This window comes from Lutra lutra, chromosome 13 (assembly GCF_902655055.1).
Source record: "Lutra lutra chromosome 13, mLutLut1.2, whole genome shotgun sequence".
Taxonomy (NCBI): domain Eukaryota; kingdom Metazoa; phylum Chordata; class Mammalia; order Carnivora; family Mustelidae; genus Lutra; species Lutra lutra.
In genome coordinates, this window is record NC_062290.1 from 27,241,915 (window position 1) to 27,257,079 (window position 15,165).

Here is a 15,165-nt window from a genome sequence, read left to right on the forward strand (position 1 = left end):
TCAATCTCATTTACAGTAGCCCCAAACTGCAACCATTCCAGTGTTCATCAAGTGAACAGATGAAGAAATTATGGTACGTCCATACAATGAAATACCACTCAGCAATCAGGAAAGAGCCACTGATACATACAACATCAGTGAACCTCAAAACCGTAAGACAAACACAGAGGCCTAACACGAGTACATTCACATAGGATCCTGGTTATGAGAAGTCCTAGAACAGGCAAAGTTAACCTACAGTAACAGAGAGCAGATCAGTAGTTACCTGGGCAGGAGGTGGGGAGACTAACCACACAGACACAGGGGCCCAGGGACACACTTGGAGTGACAGGAATAATTCTGTATCTTGGCTGGGTTGGTAGCTGCACAGTTTCACAAATTTGTCAAAACTCACTGAACTTAAAGATGAATAATTTACTGCATGTAAATTATATTTCATTAAAGCTGATTTTTAGAAATTAGCCAGAGAAACTAACTTTCAAGAATGATTACAAAGTAAAGACACTTTCAAACCAAAAGAGAGAGACACTAAAAGACATAATTCCAGCAAAAGAAAGTAAGTCAGACTAAAGGTCTGAGAAACAAGAAGTAAAAAACAAAAAGTAGTAAAAATGTCTGTAAATCATAACACTGAATGTAAAACACAAAGCAGTACCATCGTATAGATTTTTTCTTTTTAAGCTAGCGTTAAAACATAAATTAAAAGTATGTACATTGGTTTGGGAGGTGATTATACTTAAAGTTTCATTTTATCGTTAAAAGAAGAAAGGCTCCAATTAACATCAGAATAGTAAAAATGTATGTTACAACACCAAGAGTAGCTAGAATTTCTGTATATATGTCAATATTCAAACTTACACTTCAAAGGGATATAGTTTATTGTATGTAAATTTATACATCAACAAAGTTGATTTAAAAAATGACAAGACCGTACAGCTTTCAAAAGGATAAGGGTTAAAAAGTGAAACAAAAAAAGAGTCAATCGAAATGAAGGCTAAAAAAAAGACAAAGATAACAGAGATGAGACAAATGGAAACACAAAATAAGATCTCATAAAGATAAATCCAAATACAGTAATAATTCTATGTAAATGAACTAAATGCTCCAGTTAAATGGCAAAGACTCAGACCTGATTTTTTTAAATCCAACTATATACTGTCTAAAAAGATATACATCTAAGGATATCAAAAAGCTGAAAGTAAAAAGATTTTAAAAGATACCAGGCAAGGGGCACCTGAGTGGCCTGGTAGGCTGAGCAACAGACTTCTGACTTCAGTTCAGGTTGTGACCTCAAAGTTGTGGGATGGAGCCTGCACTGGAGTATCAAGCCTGCTCAAGATTCTCTCCCTCGGCCTCTGCCCCTCCCCCTGACGCACACGCTCTCCCTCTCTCAAAAGTAAAATAAAATAAAAATAAAAACACCAGGCAAGTCACCAAAGTTAACTTAGCTACATTAATATTTTATTGAACATTTTTTGGCTTAAATTCTTAGATAAATTCTTAGAGATGAGCAACTTTACAGCATCAGCAACTTCGTAACTATTAAAATATCATTTCAGGGATGCATGGGTGACTCAGATGGTTAAATGTCCGACTGTTGGTTTTAGCTCAGGTCATCATCTTAGAGTCCTGGGACAGAGCCCTGCATTGGACTCTACGCTCAGCAGGGAGTCTACTTGGGATTCTCTCTCTCCCTCTCCCCCACCCCCAACCTTCTCGCTTACTCGCTCGCTCTTCTCTCTCACTCTCTCTCTAAAATAATCTTTTTAAAAAAAAGTTCATTCCAGGAGGAACAGAAATCAATTCACATTTATATGCAATAAATAAATTATCTCAAAAATACATAACAAAAACTGACCTACAAAAAGAAGGAGACACAATTGCAATCACAGTGAGCAATTTTTAACACATTTTTCACAGTAATTGATAGGACTGGAATAAAAATCCAGGACAGAAAAAATCTTCTCAACATGATGACCAATCTTATCCCAATGGGAAAACATACCACTGCGCCTGACAGTTCCAGAAGAGTTCTTTCCAAGGATACAAAAATAGTAACAAAAGCTGACCAAATTCAATGCCATAAAATAAGCCTCAAAAATTTCAAAAGATTCTAATTATAAAGAATGTCCTCTTGGGGCACCTGGGTGGCTCAGTTGGTTAGGCCATGATCCCAAGGTCCTGGGATCAAGCCCCACATCGGGCTCTCTGCTCAGTGGGGAGTCTGCTTCTCCCTTTCCCTCTGCATGTACTCTCTTTTCCTCTCTCTCCCCCCAACTCTCTCTCTCAAATAAACAAAATCTTAAAAAAAAAGTAGACTGCCCTCTTATCCTGCTACAAATGCTAGAAGTCAACAGAAAGATAAATGCAAAATTGGAATTTAAAAAGCTTACTTTGATATGACTAATGAATCAAAGAAAAATTCATAATGAAAATAAAGTTTCAAAACAAAGATAATGAAAATACTAAATATCAAAATATGTGTGATGTAGCTAAACCAGTAACTGGAGAGAAATTTATAACTTGAAAATATACATCCTGGAAAAGAAGACTGATAATTACTGGATGCCTATCTTAAAAACTGGGGGAAAAAAGGGGGGGGCAGTGACCAAAAGCAGGAAAATCAAGAGATGGCACTGTAAGCCTACTGTTTAGATGCATGGGGATTTCAACTTGAAACACATGCTAAAAGTGATTCTAGGAAACAGCAAGTAGGAAGGGGACCCAGTTTTTCCTGATTAAACTGTAAAATTATGTAACTCTTTAAACTCTGTCCATACATATCTTAAATAAAAATTTAAAACCGAATTAAAAAGAGGAAAAAAAGAAAAACAGAAATCCACATGGTAACTGTCATCATGCTACCAAAGACATATGAAAAAAGAGCTGTGAAAATTCAGAATTTTGACACTCCCAATATTCTGCTATTAAGAAACAAAAGCAAATAAAACTGTAACCGTCAGTATGAATAAATAATCACAGTTTTAAAAGCATGGTAAGGTCCTTCAAAAAGTCTGTTGATAATTACTTTAACAATTCTATATTTTGCCTTCAAATGTATTCAATGTGCCTCCATCCGGCTACTGAGTAACCGCCTTAACACATCTGGAAACAAAAGTGGATGGTGTACAGAAAACACATCAAGTAATTTTAAGCTCCAATGGTGGATACTGAAAATGACATGCAAATCCAAATGGAAAAAGTTATAAATGAACTTAATTTCATTTAATGTTTAATATGTCATGATCTGCCAGTATTTGATAATATGATGGCTGAAAAAATCCTTTCAAATACTTATCTGGAACCAACCAATATTTTCAATTCTCAAAAATATTTCACTTAAATAATTTAACTGCTGCTTAGATATAGTCCAACACACATTTCATATAATAGAGACCAACGTGTTTGAACAATGCATTCCTCTGAAACTGAAAAATAAGAAAGGTAGTCCAGTGCCAACACAACTACTTCAGAAATGATTTTCCAGTTATGTAAATAAAAGACAATGTGCTATTCCCTGTAACATATGCTACAGAAATGCAGCTGTTCTACATTAAACTTTATGGCAAAGTCGAGAGACACAGGAATAAATACATGTTATCTGAAATACTTGATGCAGCTTCTTTTGCTTAAACATAATAAAAAGAAGTGACTCACTTGGGGAGACTTTTCAGAGCACTTATACTCTGACTAGCCTGTCTTTACCATCTGACCTTGGCCAAGTCAGACCAAAAGTAGGAACCTGCTCTCTTCAGCAACCAAACTAAAGGACAAGCTGGCCAGCTGTTAGGTGCCGAGCAGGAAAACATCAAGGGTAGCCTGTTGCAGGTGATGCGTTAACAGGCAGACCTACAAGAACTCACCATCACAACTTACAAGAAAGAAGAAGTGGCCTGCGAAAGAATGAGAATCAAAATCCCAGCCTTGACACCCATTACAAAAATTATTTTTCTTTACTCTCACATCAAAACTCTTACCATTTTTATTCATGTTACATAGTTCTTATACACACAGATAGAAGAAAGTAGATGACTTCTTCACATAATAATCAATCCCTTCCCCAAATTCCTTCCATATATATATACACACATATATATATACACAATATATAATATACACAGCATACAAAATGTGTTCATCAACTGCTTATACTATTGGTAAGGATTTCAGTCAACAGTAGGCTTTAAGTAAGCTTTGGGGGAGTCCAAACTTATACATGCATTTTTTTACTTTATTGGGAGGTTGGCACCCCTAACCTCCATGTTTTTCAAGGGTCAACTGTACTTCCTTTTTTTATTTTTCACATATAACCTTACATTGAAGTCTTTTTTCTTTAAGCAACTAGGAATTAAATGCATGGATTTGGGAGGCATGAGGACCTGTAGTAAGAGCTGAATAAATCTGAGATTATCTGGCCCAAATGCTTTATTTTACAGGTTAAGATCCTAGGCAATTTCAGGGACTTATTCAGGGACCCACCATAAGGGAGCAGCTGAATGAGAGTAAGAAACTCTATCTACTAATTCCCATCAATTCAATCTGGTTTACTTGCTGCATAACCCACACTAAGTAAGTACACTCCAGAAAATAAATGAGCGTAAGAAATGTTAACAAGGAGTCAGTCTCCCTATAAACCAACTCAGACATAAAGGCTTCGGGCTGTCCTCCCCTGGCTCCAGAGTCCCCGTTTATATGGTGACTGTCAGGAAAAACAAGCCAACCAGCAGAGACTCCCGTTTTAATTCAGCATTTGCTCAGCTTGCACCTCCCCTTTCAGCTGGACGGAACGGACAGAAAGACGACTTCAACTTAAGACTTTAAAATGCCATTTTAAAGATTTCTTTTTTTAAGTAAAAAACTATGCTAATTAAAGCAATGAGCCAAAGTGATGATAGAATGCAAAAGCTAGTCCAAAAACTTAATAAGCTAGTCCCTTCATTTTAAAGATAAGCAGTCTGCAGCTCAGAATGCTAAAGTAACTGCCCAATGTCACCCAGAATACTTTCATATTAGAAATAAAAACCAGAAGGAAAACAATGATTATAGGCCTAAGGAAGGGGAAAAAAAAAAGAACTGTTTCTTAAAATCAATTAAGATGCTGTATTTTCTATATTTATACCTGAAAATCATCAACAAGCTCAGGGAAAAGGTGTTCATACATTTTAAGTTCTTCTATCGTTCGTCCAGGTTCCTGCTGGGGTTTTAGTTTGTTAATATCCGTTTCAATATCATCATTCTGAAATAACAGAAATGTAACCAGTTAAGAAAATGTAACCAGTTAAGAAAAATACATTCCAGATTAAAGTTTTCCAAATTATTAGTTACATGTAGAGAATAATCACTGAATAAAGATTGTACTAATTTTACAGTAAGTTAAAATTTGCTTGTATTGGGCCATTGTCGTGTTGTTGCTGTTTTGGTTACTGCACTGTATTTTGTTTTAGTCAGAGTTTATTCTAATAGAACACAGTATTTGGGCTCCTCAAGATAGAAAACCTAGTGTCAAGATCCAGACTAAAGGATGCTTCCCTCAATCTCCTTAGTTGCCATATTTTTACTCATATTAAAGGGCACTTAAACTTAAGAAAACTAAATTAAAAAATATAAATATATGATGGTGGTGGCAATAATCAAAATAACTAACATTTACTAAGCATTGAAAATGTGAGAAGCACTATGCTAAGGATTTTACAGAATTTAATCTGCAGAAGAACACTATCAAGTAGATAGTATCAACACTTCTATTTCGCTGAAGAGGAAACTGAGGTAAAAAGAGATTAAGGGGCTTGCTCAAAATTACACAGTGTGCAAAGAGCCAGGATGTAAAACTAATCACTTATTTCAAAGCATACTCTGTTATAACAGTCAATGCACTGCTTCAAGAAAACCAATGATCACCCTGTACTCTCGTATTCCATGGTCAACAAAGTTCCCCCTAGAAAAGTTCAGCATCACCACACAGTATGTTTTTCAGGGTGGAGGGGGAAGGACGGGCGGTGGGGGTGGGGTTGGGATGTAGAAAACTGAAATACAGCCAGAAATGATTTCCATGCTCCTTTAAGGAAGGAAGAGGGTAAATTTAAAAGGGAGGTATGACCTCAGAAAAACAGGACATGTATCTGGGATTAATTCGATCTGTTATCTACTCAAAGACCTAATATACACTGTGCCTGAAAGACAAGTGTCAGTCTACCTACCATCCAAGCTATTCTCCATGACCTTCAACAAATCTGGCCTCACATAAATACACACTCACCATTATCTTCATTGCTAAAGAGAGATATAAGACCACTTAATAATTTTCAATGGGTTTAATTTTGTAACTATCTTAATATCAGAGTAAACCTACTTTTAGCCTTAAATCTATTCTACCATGCTTTAATCCTTATAATGCTTTATATACATGTATCTGGCTAAAAGTATATATTACATATTACCAAGTAATTTAAAAGGAAAAATGTACTTTATATTTCATGTTCAGGTTAGCTATTATTTGTATAACCAATAAAAATTTTCTCCCTTGCCATAAATAATAAACACTGGTTGTATTTGAAGAGTATCACGTTAGTATATAATTAATTATTGTATAGTTACTAGGACATGAATATGTAATTTCATAGATCTTTAAATTATGCACTGATGAACCAAAATACATAACTTCCTTGACTGGCATGTAATAAAGTAGACAATGCTTCAAAATAACAAAAAGTTTACAAAAGTATTCTTTCTCTAAACAGACTAGAATTCAACATTCAATACTACTTTGAATACAACATTTACTACATTTCAACACTACTTTGTGAAAACAGAGCCTTACATATGTGCTCTCTACTTTCAAAAAAATTAATTTATCTGTAAAACAGGCACTGTGAAATAAAAACTACACTTTGAGAAGTCAATAGCAGGAAATTTTGTGTTTTGGTTTAGGGGAAAACAAAGATGAAGAGCTACTGACAGTCTTAGGGGAAAAAAAAACCAACCACCTATCATCACTCCTTATAGTTAGTTCTTCTAAAGTAAAGTAAGGGAAAAGAATGTGTATAAGTTTATATACTAACAAGTGCTGGCTACTGGAGATGAGTTTTCTAAATCTCCAAGTTTCTATAAATGCTACAAACAGAAAAATCTGGGATAAAGAGAATGGAATCACTATGGTGAGGGAAAAACAGTCTCTAAAGCTACAACCACAATCAAACACAAACAAATATTAAACCTGTATGTAGCAGGTTCACCTAACAGGAAATAACTAACAAGATTTAGATAAAAAGGAAAAATTAAGTCCAAACGTAACTGCCAATGACAGTAAGCCAAACTGTGGTCAAGAAGAAAAAGAAGATAATACAGCTCAATAGTCTCAAAAAGCCAACAATTCTGTAGTCCTTTAAAAAATAAATAAATAAATAACATTTTGGCTGGGGCACCTGGGTGGCTCAGTGGGTTAAGCATCTGCCTTCGGCTCAGGTCTTGATCCCAGAATCCCAGGATCAAGTCTCGAGTCGGGCTCCCTGCTTGACAGGGAGTCTGCTTCTCCCTCTACCTCATTCTCTCTGTCAAATAAATAAATAAAATCTTTTAAAAAAAATAAATTTTGGTATGGTATGGTGGTAGAGAGAGCTGACATTCGCATCAGACTGCTTTATTCTAAATCCTGGCGCCACATCTTTAAGCTACATTAATAATCCTTCTGTGCCTCCTTCTTCTAATAATTAGCCCTGTAAAGCAGAGGTAATAATATCACGTACCTATAGGATAGACATGAGGCTTTAATAGTTATTATAGGTAAAGAGCAGGGACTAGCATAGATGGTAAATTCAAAAGATCTAATTAGACTTATTGTGGTGAACATTTCATAATGTCAAATCACTGCTGTATACCTGAAACTAATAAAATACTGTATGTCAACTGTACTTCAGTTTAAAAAAAAAAAAAAAAAAAAAAAAAAAAAGAGCATGGGCCCCTGGGTGGCTCAGTCAGTTAGACATCTGCCTTTGGCTCAGGTCATGATCTCAGGGTCCTGGGATCGAGCCCCACGTTGGGCTCCCTGCTGAGCAGGGAGTCTGCTTCTCTCTCCCCCTCTGCTGTTCCCTCTGCTTGTGCTCTCTCTCTCAAATAAATTTAAAAAATAATATAAATTAATTACTTTTAAAAAGAGCATGGACTAGAATAGGATTAGATGTTCAATAAATTCAATATATTATTTTTTCTCATTATTATAACTGGTGTGTTAACATAAAGTGGGAGAGAATGTAAGAAATCGCGGCTACTCCAGTGAACAATACAGCTAACAACTGTATTTTTCAAAGATATGAATGTCACAAAAGACAAAAAAAAAAAAAAAAAAAAGGAAAATATTCTAAATTAAGGGAGACTTAAAGGACAAAATAATTAAACACAATACCTGATGCTAGCTCCTACTCTAAAGAGAAGGAAAAAAAAACCTCATGATGGACATTTATTATATAGTGGAATATGGATGATAGATTAGCTAAAAATGTTGTATCACTATAAATTTATTAAGTTAATAATGGCATTATGTTTACATAAGAGGGTACCACTATTCTTAGGAAATAATCACTGACATATTTAGGGGTAAAGGGCCATGATACATAATATATGTAACTTACCCTCATATGATTTTTTAAAAATTTTTAAGTATGTATTCATGTATACACACTGACAATTTCCAAGCAGCAAAATTAGAATCATTATTACAATTCCCATTGAGTTCTATTTCCCCATCAATCTCTGTCTTTCCATCTGTAGTGATCACAACACAGGTATTTTTAATGAGGATCCTGAGGCATAAAGAATAAATTATACTCGGGCAGCTGGGTGGCTCAGTTGGCTAAGAAACTGCCTTAGGCTCAGGTCATGATCCTGGAGTCCCAAGATCGAGTCCCACATCAGGCTCCCTGCTCAGCAAGGAGTCTCCTTCTCCCTCTGACCCTCCCCCTTCTCATGCTCTCTCTCTCTCTCATTCTGTCTCTCTCTCAAATTAGTAAATAAAACCTTTTAAAAAAAGAATAAATTATACTCAATATACTATGTTTTTAATAACATGGGAACACACAGAAGAGAAAGGTTTCTATCAAAATACAATATATTAAAGTATAAATTTACTATCAACCTGAAATTTTACTATCCCTAAACACTCAGTTCCCAAAGAATCCAAACAGGTGATTTTTAATATAGCTCCTATTATCTAAAGAACACTTTACATGACAGAATTTAAATTCTCATAGCTTGGATCGCATAGTTCTTTCACTTATATCAGGTCCAGAACCACAAACACACAGTTAACCCAGATTTTTTCCCTTGAGAATCAGAGCCTGTGCTGTTTCTCTTCTTTCTACCTTCTTGAGGCAAGGCTACAGACCATTATGCTGCCTAGATTGGCTAATGTGACAATTCTGCCAAAGCCTGCCTTGGTGATTGCATTTAGTAATAACGAAACTGGAACTACATCTACTATCAAAATGGATTATCTCCATCCAGTATCTTAGATTGTCTCCAGAGAGGGTTAATATTCAGTGTACCCAATTCTGATGTAGCATTTCAAGAGAAAAAGGGCCAAGCAGGCAAGGGTCAAATGAATCCCTCCCCACACACCAAAACAGACTAAGCTAAACAGCTGAAAACTGAAGGAGTTAAGCAGGCATTTCTCCACAGATACCAAAATGACCCCCTGACGCTAAATTAAGCAAATATCGTCTCTACACTTCCAGAAGTGCCATAAAATTCTAAAAACTCTCCTGCCTCTTTACTTAACATCGCATTTATATCATGACAATAATTTTTTTATCTTGTTTCAATTCAATAAACACTTTTGCCCATTTCTTCTCCAAGTAACTGAAACATAAGAATCATTATGTAAACACTAATTCTCACCAAAAAGCCAGCAGTTACAGATTATTTTCCTACTATTTTTATATCCCCAAAAGATTGCTAAAAGAGGAACAGATTGCCACTTAGAGTCTCAAACCACTTTTCTTCAAGCTCAGATTTCCTTAGACTTTGAAACTTAAGTCAGATGGGCTACCTGAGGTTGTCCTGGTCAAGAAGAGTGAAAATAAGATATTTTAAGAACCTTTTCAGACCAATGCATTCAAAGCAACATTATTTTCCCTTTCCTTAGTGTCCACAGTCATCACAATAAAAAGATGTGGACAAAACCAATTAATTTACCATTGAGCTACACCTATTTCCCCAATCTTTATTTTACAACTGCATATCCAATTTATAAAGTAGACAGAAGATAGAGATTTATACCAACCTTAAAATTCTGATCTACGTCATCTTCATTTTCAGTTTCATTTTCAGCTTCTAAGTCAATATCATCATTGTCATCACTTTCATCTACTACGTCATCCACTGTGACACAAAACATGCTATAAGTAGGTCAGAGGTAAGCATTCTACAACAAGCACATCCGAAGGAAAGATGCTATTTACATACAACATTGGTATTTCAATCACCAAAGGAAAAGTAAATGAAACTCCTTATTAAAAATGTCCCTAGGGGCACCGGGGTGGCTCAGTGGGTTAGGCCTCTGCCTTTGGCTCAGGTCATGATCTCAGGGTCCTGGGATCAAGCCCCATATCGGGCGCTCTGCTCAGCGGGGAGCCTGCTTCCCCCCTTTGCCTGCTGCTCTGCCTACTTGTGATCTCTCTCTCTCAAATAAATAAAATCTTTTTTTAAAAAAATGTCTCTAAGGCTATCCTAGGTGTTGAAAAACCTATGAGATATTAAAATTTGGAAAAAGTACGGTAGAAATATATGGGTGTTCTTACTGATGTTCTCAGTTTTTAAAAATGAATGTCTTCTTTTGCAACAGACTGAATCAAACTGCTTATTTCCTGTACATGATAAATTTCAAGAACTGATTTTATTCCTTTAACAACTGATTACCCATTTATTTGTTTCAACAGCTACCATGTGCCATGAATACAGTGTTGTGCACTGGGAATTTTTTAAATATATGTAAATATAGTTCGTGCCCTCCAGGGGCTCATGAGGTTAAAGAGCAGAAAAGACAAAACTACAATACAAAAGTGTATGTTAATGAAGGCAATGTTTGTTTGGGAAAACAAAGGATGGAATAACTAACTGCAAACTGCTTTGGGTCAAGGGGCTATAAGTGATCACTCCACAAAACAGGTAGTAATTAAGCAGTAACCTGAAGAAAACAGAGCAGCTTTCAAGGCCAAAATAAGGGTAGGTAAGCGTGGCTTTTAAGAAGAAAAAAAGAGTTGAGATGATATCCTTGAAAAACGGCAAGTGTAACTAAACATGTATAATTAGGAAAGTACTAAAAAAAGGCAAATAAGAATGAGAAAACGAAGGGGCCAAGTAGATTAGACTTCTAACCTATGGAAGACAAGCACTGAGAATTTTCAAGAGGGGAATGGCTTAATTCAACTTAACATTGCTCAAAAGATCACTCTGGCAAGCGTGAGAGAGGGAGCACATGCATGGAAGGGGACCAATTAACAGGAGACAGTAACTGAACCAGTACAGCAGGAATGGGGATGAAGAAGGAATATGCGTTAGAGAAAAACTCAGGGCACAGAATGTAAAGGTCCATGAGGACCACGGCTGTGGGGGAGACAAGGCAAGACGAGTGCACAAGTACTCAGGTAAGTAACTGAGTGCTTTAAAACAAAGGAGAGAATATTTTAAAAGGACATTTTTCTAAACTATTTAACTCTGTTGAAGAAGAAATAACAAATATTAACCGTATATATTAAGGTGTACAAATGTGATGATCTGATACAAATACACGTGGTAAAATGATTACCAAGATGAAGATAATTAACACATCCATCACCTCACATAATTAACATTGTTACTCTGTGTGTGTGTGTGTGTGTGTGTGTGTGTGTGTACACACACACACGTGCAAGAGCTCCTCTGGGAAATGTCCAAATATGCAATATTGCATTAACAACTACAGTCACCATGCTTGCTGTACATTAGATCCTCAGAACTTAATCTTCTTAAACTGAAAATCTGTACCCTTTGATCCCATCACCCCATTTACCACACCCCTGACCCCTGGAATCCAACATTCTATTCTCTATTTCTACAAAATCATATTTTTTTTGTTTGCTTTTAAAGATTCTGCATGTAAGTGATACCATACAGTATTTGCCTTTCTGTCTGGCATATTCCACTGCCCTCCAGTTCATCCATGTTGCTGCAAATAGCAAGATTTCCTTCCTTTATATTATCTGAATAATATTCATATATATCACTGTCCTTTATCCATTTATCCATCAAAGGACATTATGGTTATTTCCAAATCTTGGCTACTGTACAGAATATCACAGGGAAGATGGGTGTACAGATCTGTCTTTAAGATAATGATTTTAATTCCTTGGATATATACGCAGGAGGACTGCCAGATCATAGGCAGTTCTATTTTTAATTTTTTTGAGGAACCTCCATGCTGTTTTCCAGATTAGCTGTACCATTTTACATCCCCACCAACAGTATTAAAGAGTTCATTTTCTTTACAACCTAGCAAATAGTTCCTATGTCTTCTCTTTTGGGTAACAGTTATTCTAACAGGTGTGAGGTAATATCTTACTGTGGTTTTTATTTCCATTTACCTGATGATTACTGATGCTGAGCACTTTTTCATACACTATTGGCCATTTGTATGTCTTCTTTGGGAAAATATTTATTCAGGTCTGCCCAATTTTTAATTGAATTACTTGCTTTTATACTCTTCAGCTGTATTTATACACACACACACACACACACACGTGTGTGTGTGTGTGTGTGTGTGTGTATTAGACAGTAGCCCATTCCCAGATAAATGTTTTGCAATATCTTCTTCCATTCTGTAGGGCAATAAATTGAAATTGCTGTTTCAATTTATTTGTTTCCTGGGCTGTGAAGAATCTCTTTAGTTTGTGATAGCTCTACTTGTTTATTTCAGCTTCCGTTGCTTGTGCTTTTGGTATCTTATTCAAGAAATCATTGTCAAAAATAATCCCCAAGTTTTCTTCCAGGAGTTTTACAGTTTCAGGTCTTAAGTTTTGATCCATTTCAAGGTAATTTTTTGTGACTAGTATAAGACAGGGATCCAATTTCATTCTTTTGCATGTGGATATCTAGCTTTTCTGATACAATTTACTGAAAACAATGTCCTTTCCCTACTCTGTATTCCTAGTGTCTTTAATCAAAAATTAGCTGACCACATATGCATGGGTTTGTCTGGGCTCTCTATTGCATTCCACTATAGGTCTATGTGCCTGCTTTGAGTACCATACTGTTTGGTTACTATGACTTTGTAATGGTTTGAAATCCAGAACTGTAATATCTAGCTTTGTTCTTCTTTCCCAGGACTGCTCTGGCTACTGGGGGTCTTTTGTAATTCCATTAATTTGAGGATAGTTTTTTCTATTTCTGTCAGAACTGCCATTACAATTTTAACGGGATTACTTTAAATCTATAGACCACTTTGGGCAATATGGGCATTTTCACAATATTAATTCTTCCAATCCAAAAACAGAGGGTATCTTTCCCATTTATTTGTGTCCTCTTCAATCTCTTTCATCAATGTCTTATAATTTTCAGTGTACAGGTCTTCAGCTCCTTGGTAAATTTATTCCTATTTTGTTTTTAATGTTATTGTACACAGGGTTACTAAATTTCTTTCAGATATTTTACTGTAATTGTATAGAAATACAACTGATGTTTATGTATGATTTTATATCCTGCAACTTTACTGAACTTGTTTATTAGCTCTAACAGTATTTTGGTAGAGACTTTAAGGTTTCGTATATATAAGATCATGCCATCTGCCAACAGATGATTTTATTTCTTCCTTTCTGATTTGGATGCCTTTTATTTCTTTTTCCAGCCTAATTATTATAGCTAGAATATCCAGTACTGTGATAAATAGAAATGGTGAGAGAGGAAAACGCTGTCTTCTTCCTGATCTTATACGAAAAGCTTCTAATTTTTTATCATAGAGCACAATATTAGCTACGGATTTATCATATACGGTCTTTATTATGATGAGGAACATTCCTTCCATACCTAATTTGTTTAGAATTTTTATCATAAAAGGATTTTTAATTTTGTCAAATGTTTTTTCTTCATCTATCAAGATGATCATATGACCCCTCATCCTTCGTTGTTAATGTGGTTTATCGCATTTTGATTTGTGGATGTTGAAATGTCCTCGTATCCCAAGATGAATTCCACTTGATAATGGTATACTATCCTTTTAATTTGTTGCTAAAATCACTTTGTTGTTACTTTGCTATGGATTTCTGCATCTAGGTTCACCAGATATTATGGTCTGTGTAGAAGTGCTAATAACACTGACTCCATCTCCGGCCGGCCGTCTTGTTCATGTCCAAGCAGCGATCTCCCTCAGGGCCCAGTTATGCCCTGACCATAAAGCATGAAGGCTTATTCTGATCTTTCCTCAAGTGGCGCACAGATGACACCACTTTGGATACCAAGGAGAGATCCTCTGGCGCACATATAGCACCACTTGAGATAATTACCCTTTCATTTCACCACAACTGCCCCTTGCTCTATAAAAGCTGTGAATTAAGGTCTGAACTGGACAAGAACAGCTGTGTAGCAGCACCTGGATTGCCTGACCTTGTCAATAGTTACCCTGAAAAAATCTTTCCCAAAGAAAAAAAATACATAATTTTATAGAGAATTTCAAAGTGTTCGTAGTCTTTGAAGTCCATTCATGGATTCCTATGGCTCAATAGATCCCAGACTACAGATCTCGGTTTCGGACATACTTTTATATTTTAAAATGCATATATGGGGGCACCTGGGTGGCTCAGTGGATTAAGCCGCTGCCTTCAGCTCAGGTCATTATCTCAGGGTCCTGGGATCGAGTCCCGCATCGGGCTCTCTGCTCAGCAGGGTGCCTGCTTCCCTCTCTCTCTCTCTGCCTGCCTCTCCGTCTACTTGTGATCTCTCTCTGTCAAATAAATAAAATCTTTAAAAAAAAAAAAAGTTTAAAATGCATATATGAACCACTATTCCTATAATTATTTTACAAATGCAAAAACAGTGTAATATTCCTAAGAACAAGAACTCTATCAATATAAGTAATATAAATTATATATAATATAAAACATAAAAATTTTAGTTTGTGTAAAAAAAACCCAGTTTGTTATAGCT

The 15,165-nt window shown here is 35.8% G+C and overlaps 1 protein-coding gene across 1 annotated transcript in view; it reads right to left on the reverse strand.

Moving 5' to 3' along the window:
* The window catches only part of AGTPBP1 (ATP/GTP binding carboxypeptidase 1), a 158,192-nt gene that overhangs the window by 74,964 nt on the left and 68,063 nt on the right, over positions 1–15,165 (reverse strand). The window contains 2 exon segments of the mRNA XM_047700023.1: positions 5,120–5,236; positions 10,274–10,371. Coding sequence (XP_047555979.1) covers positions 5,120–5,236; positions 10,274–10,371 — 215 coding nt within the window.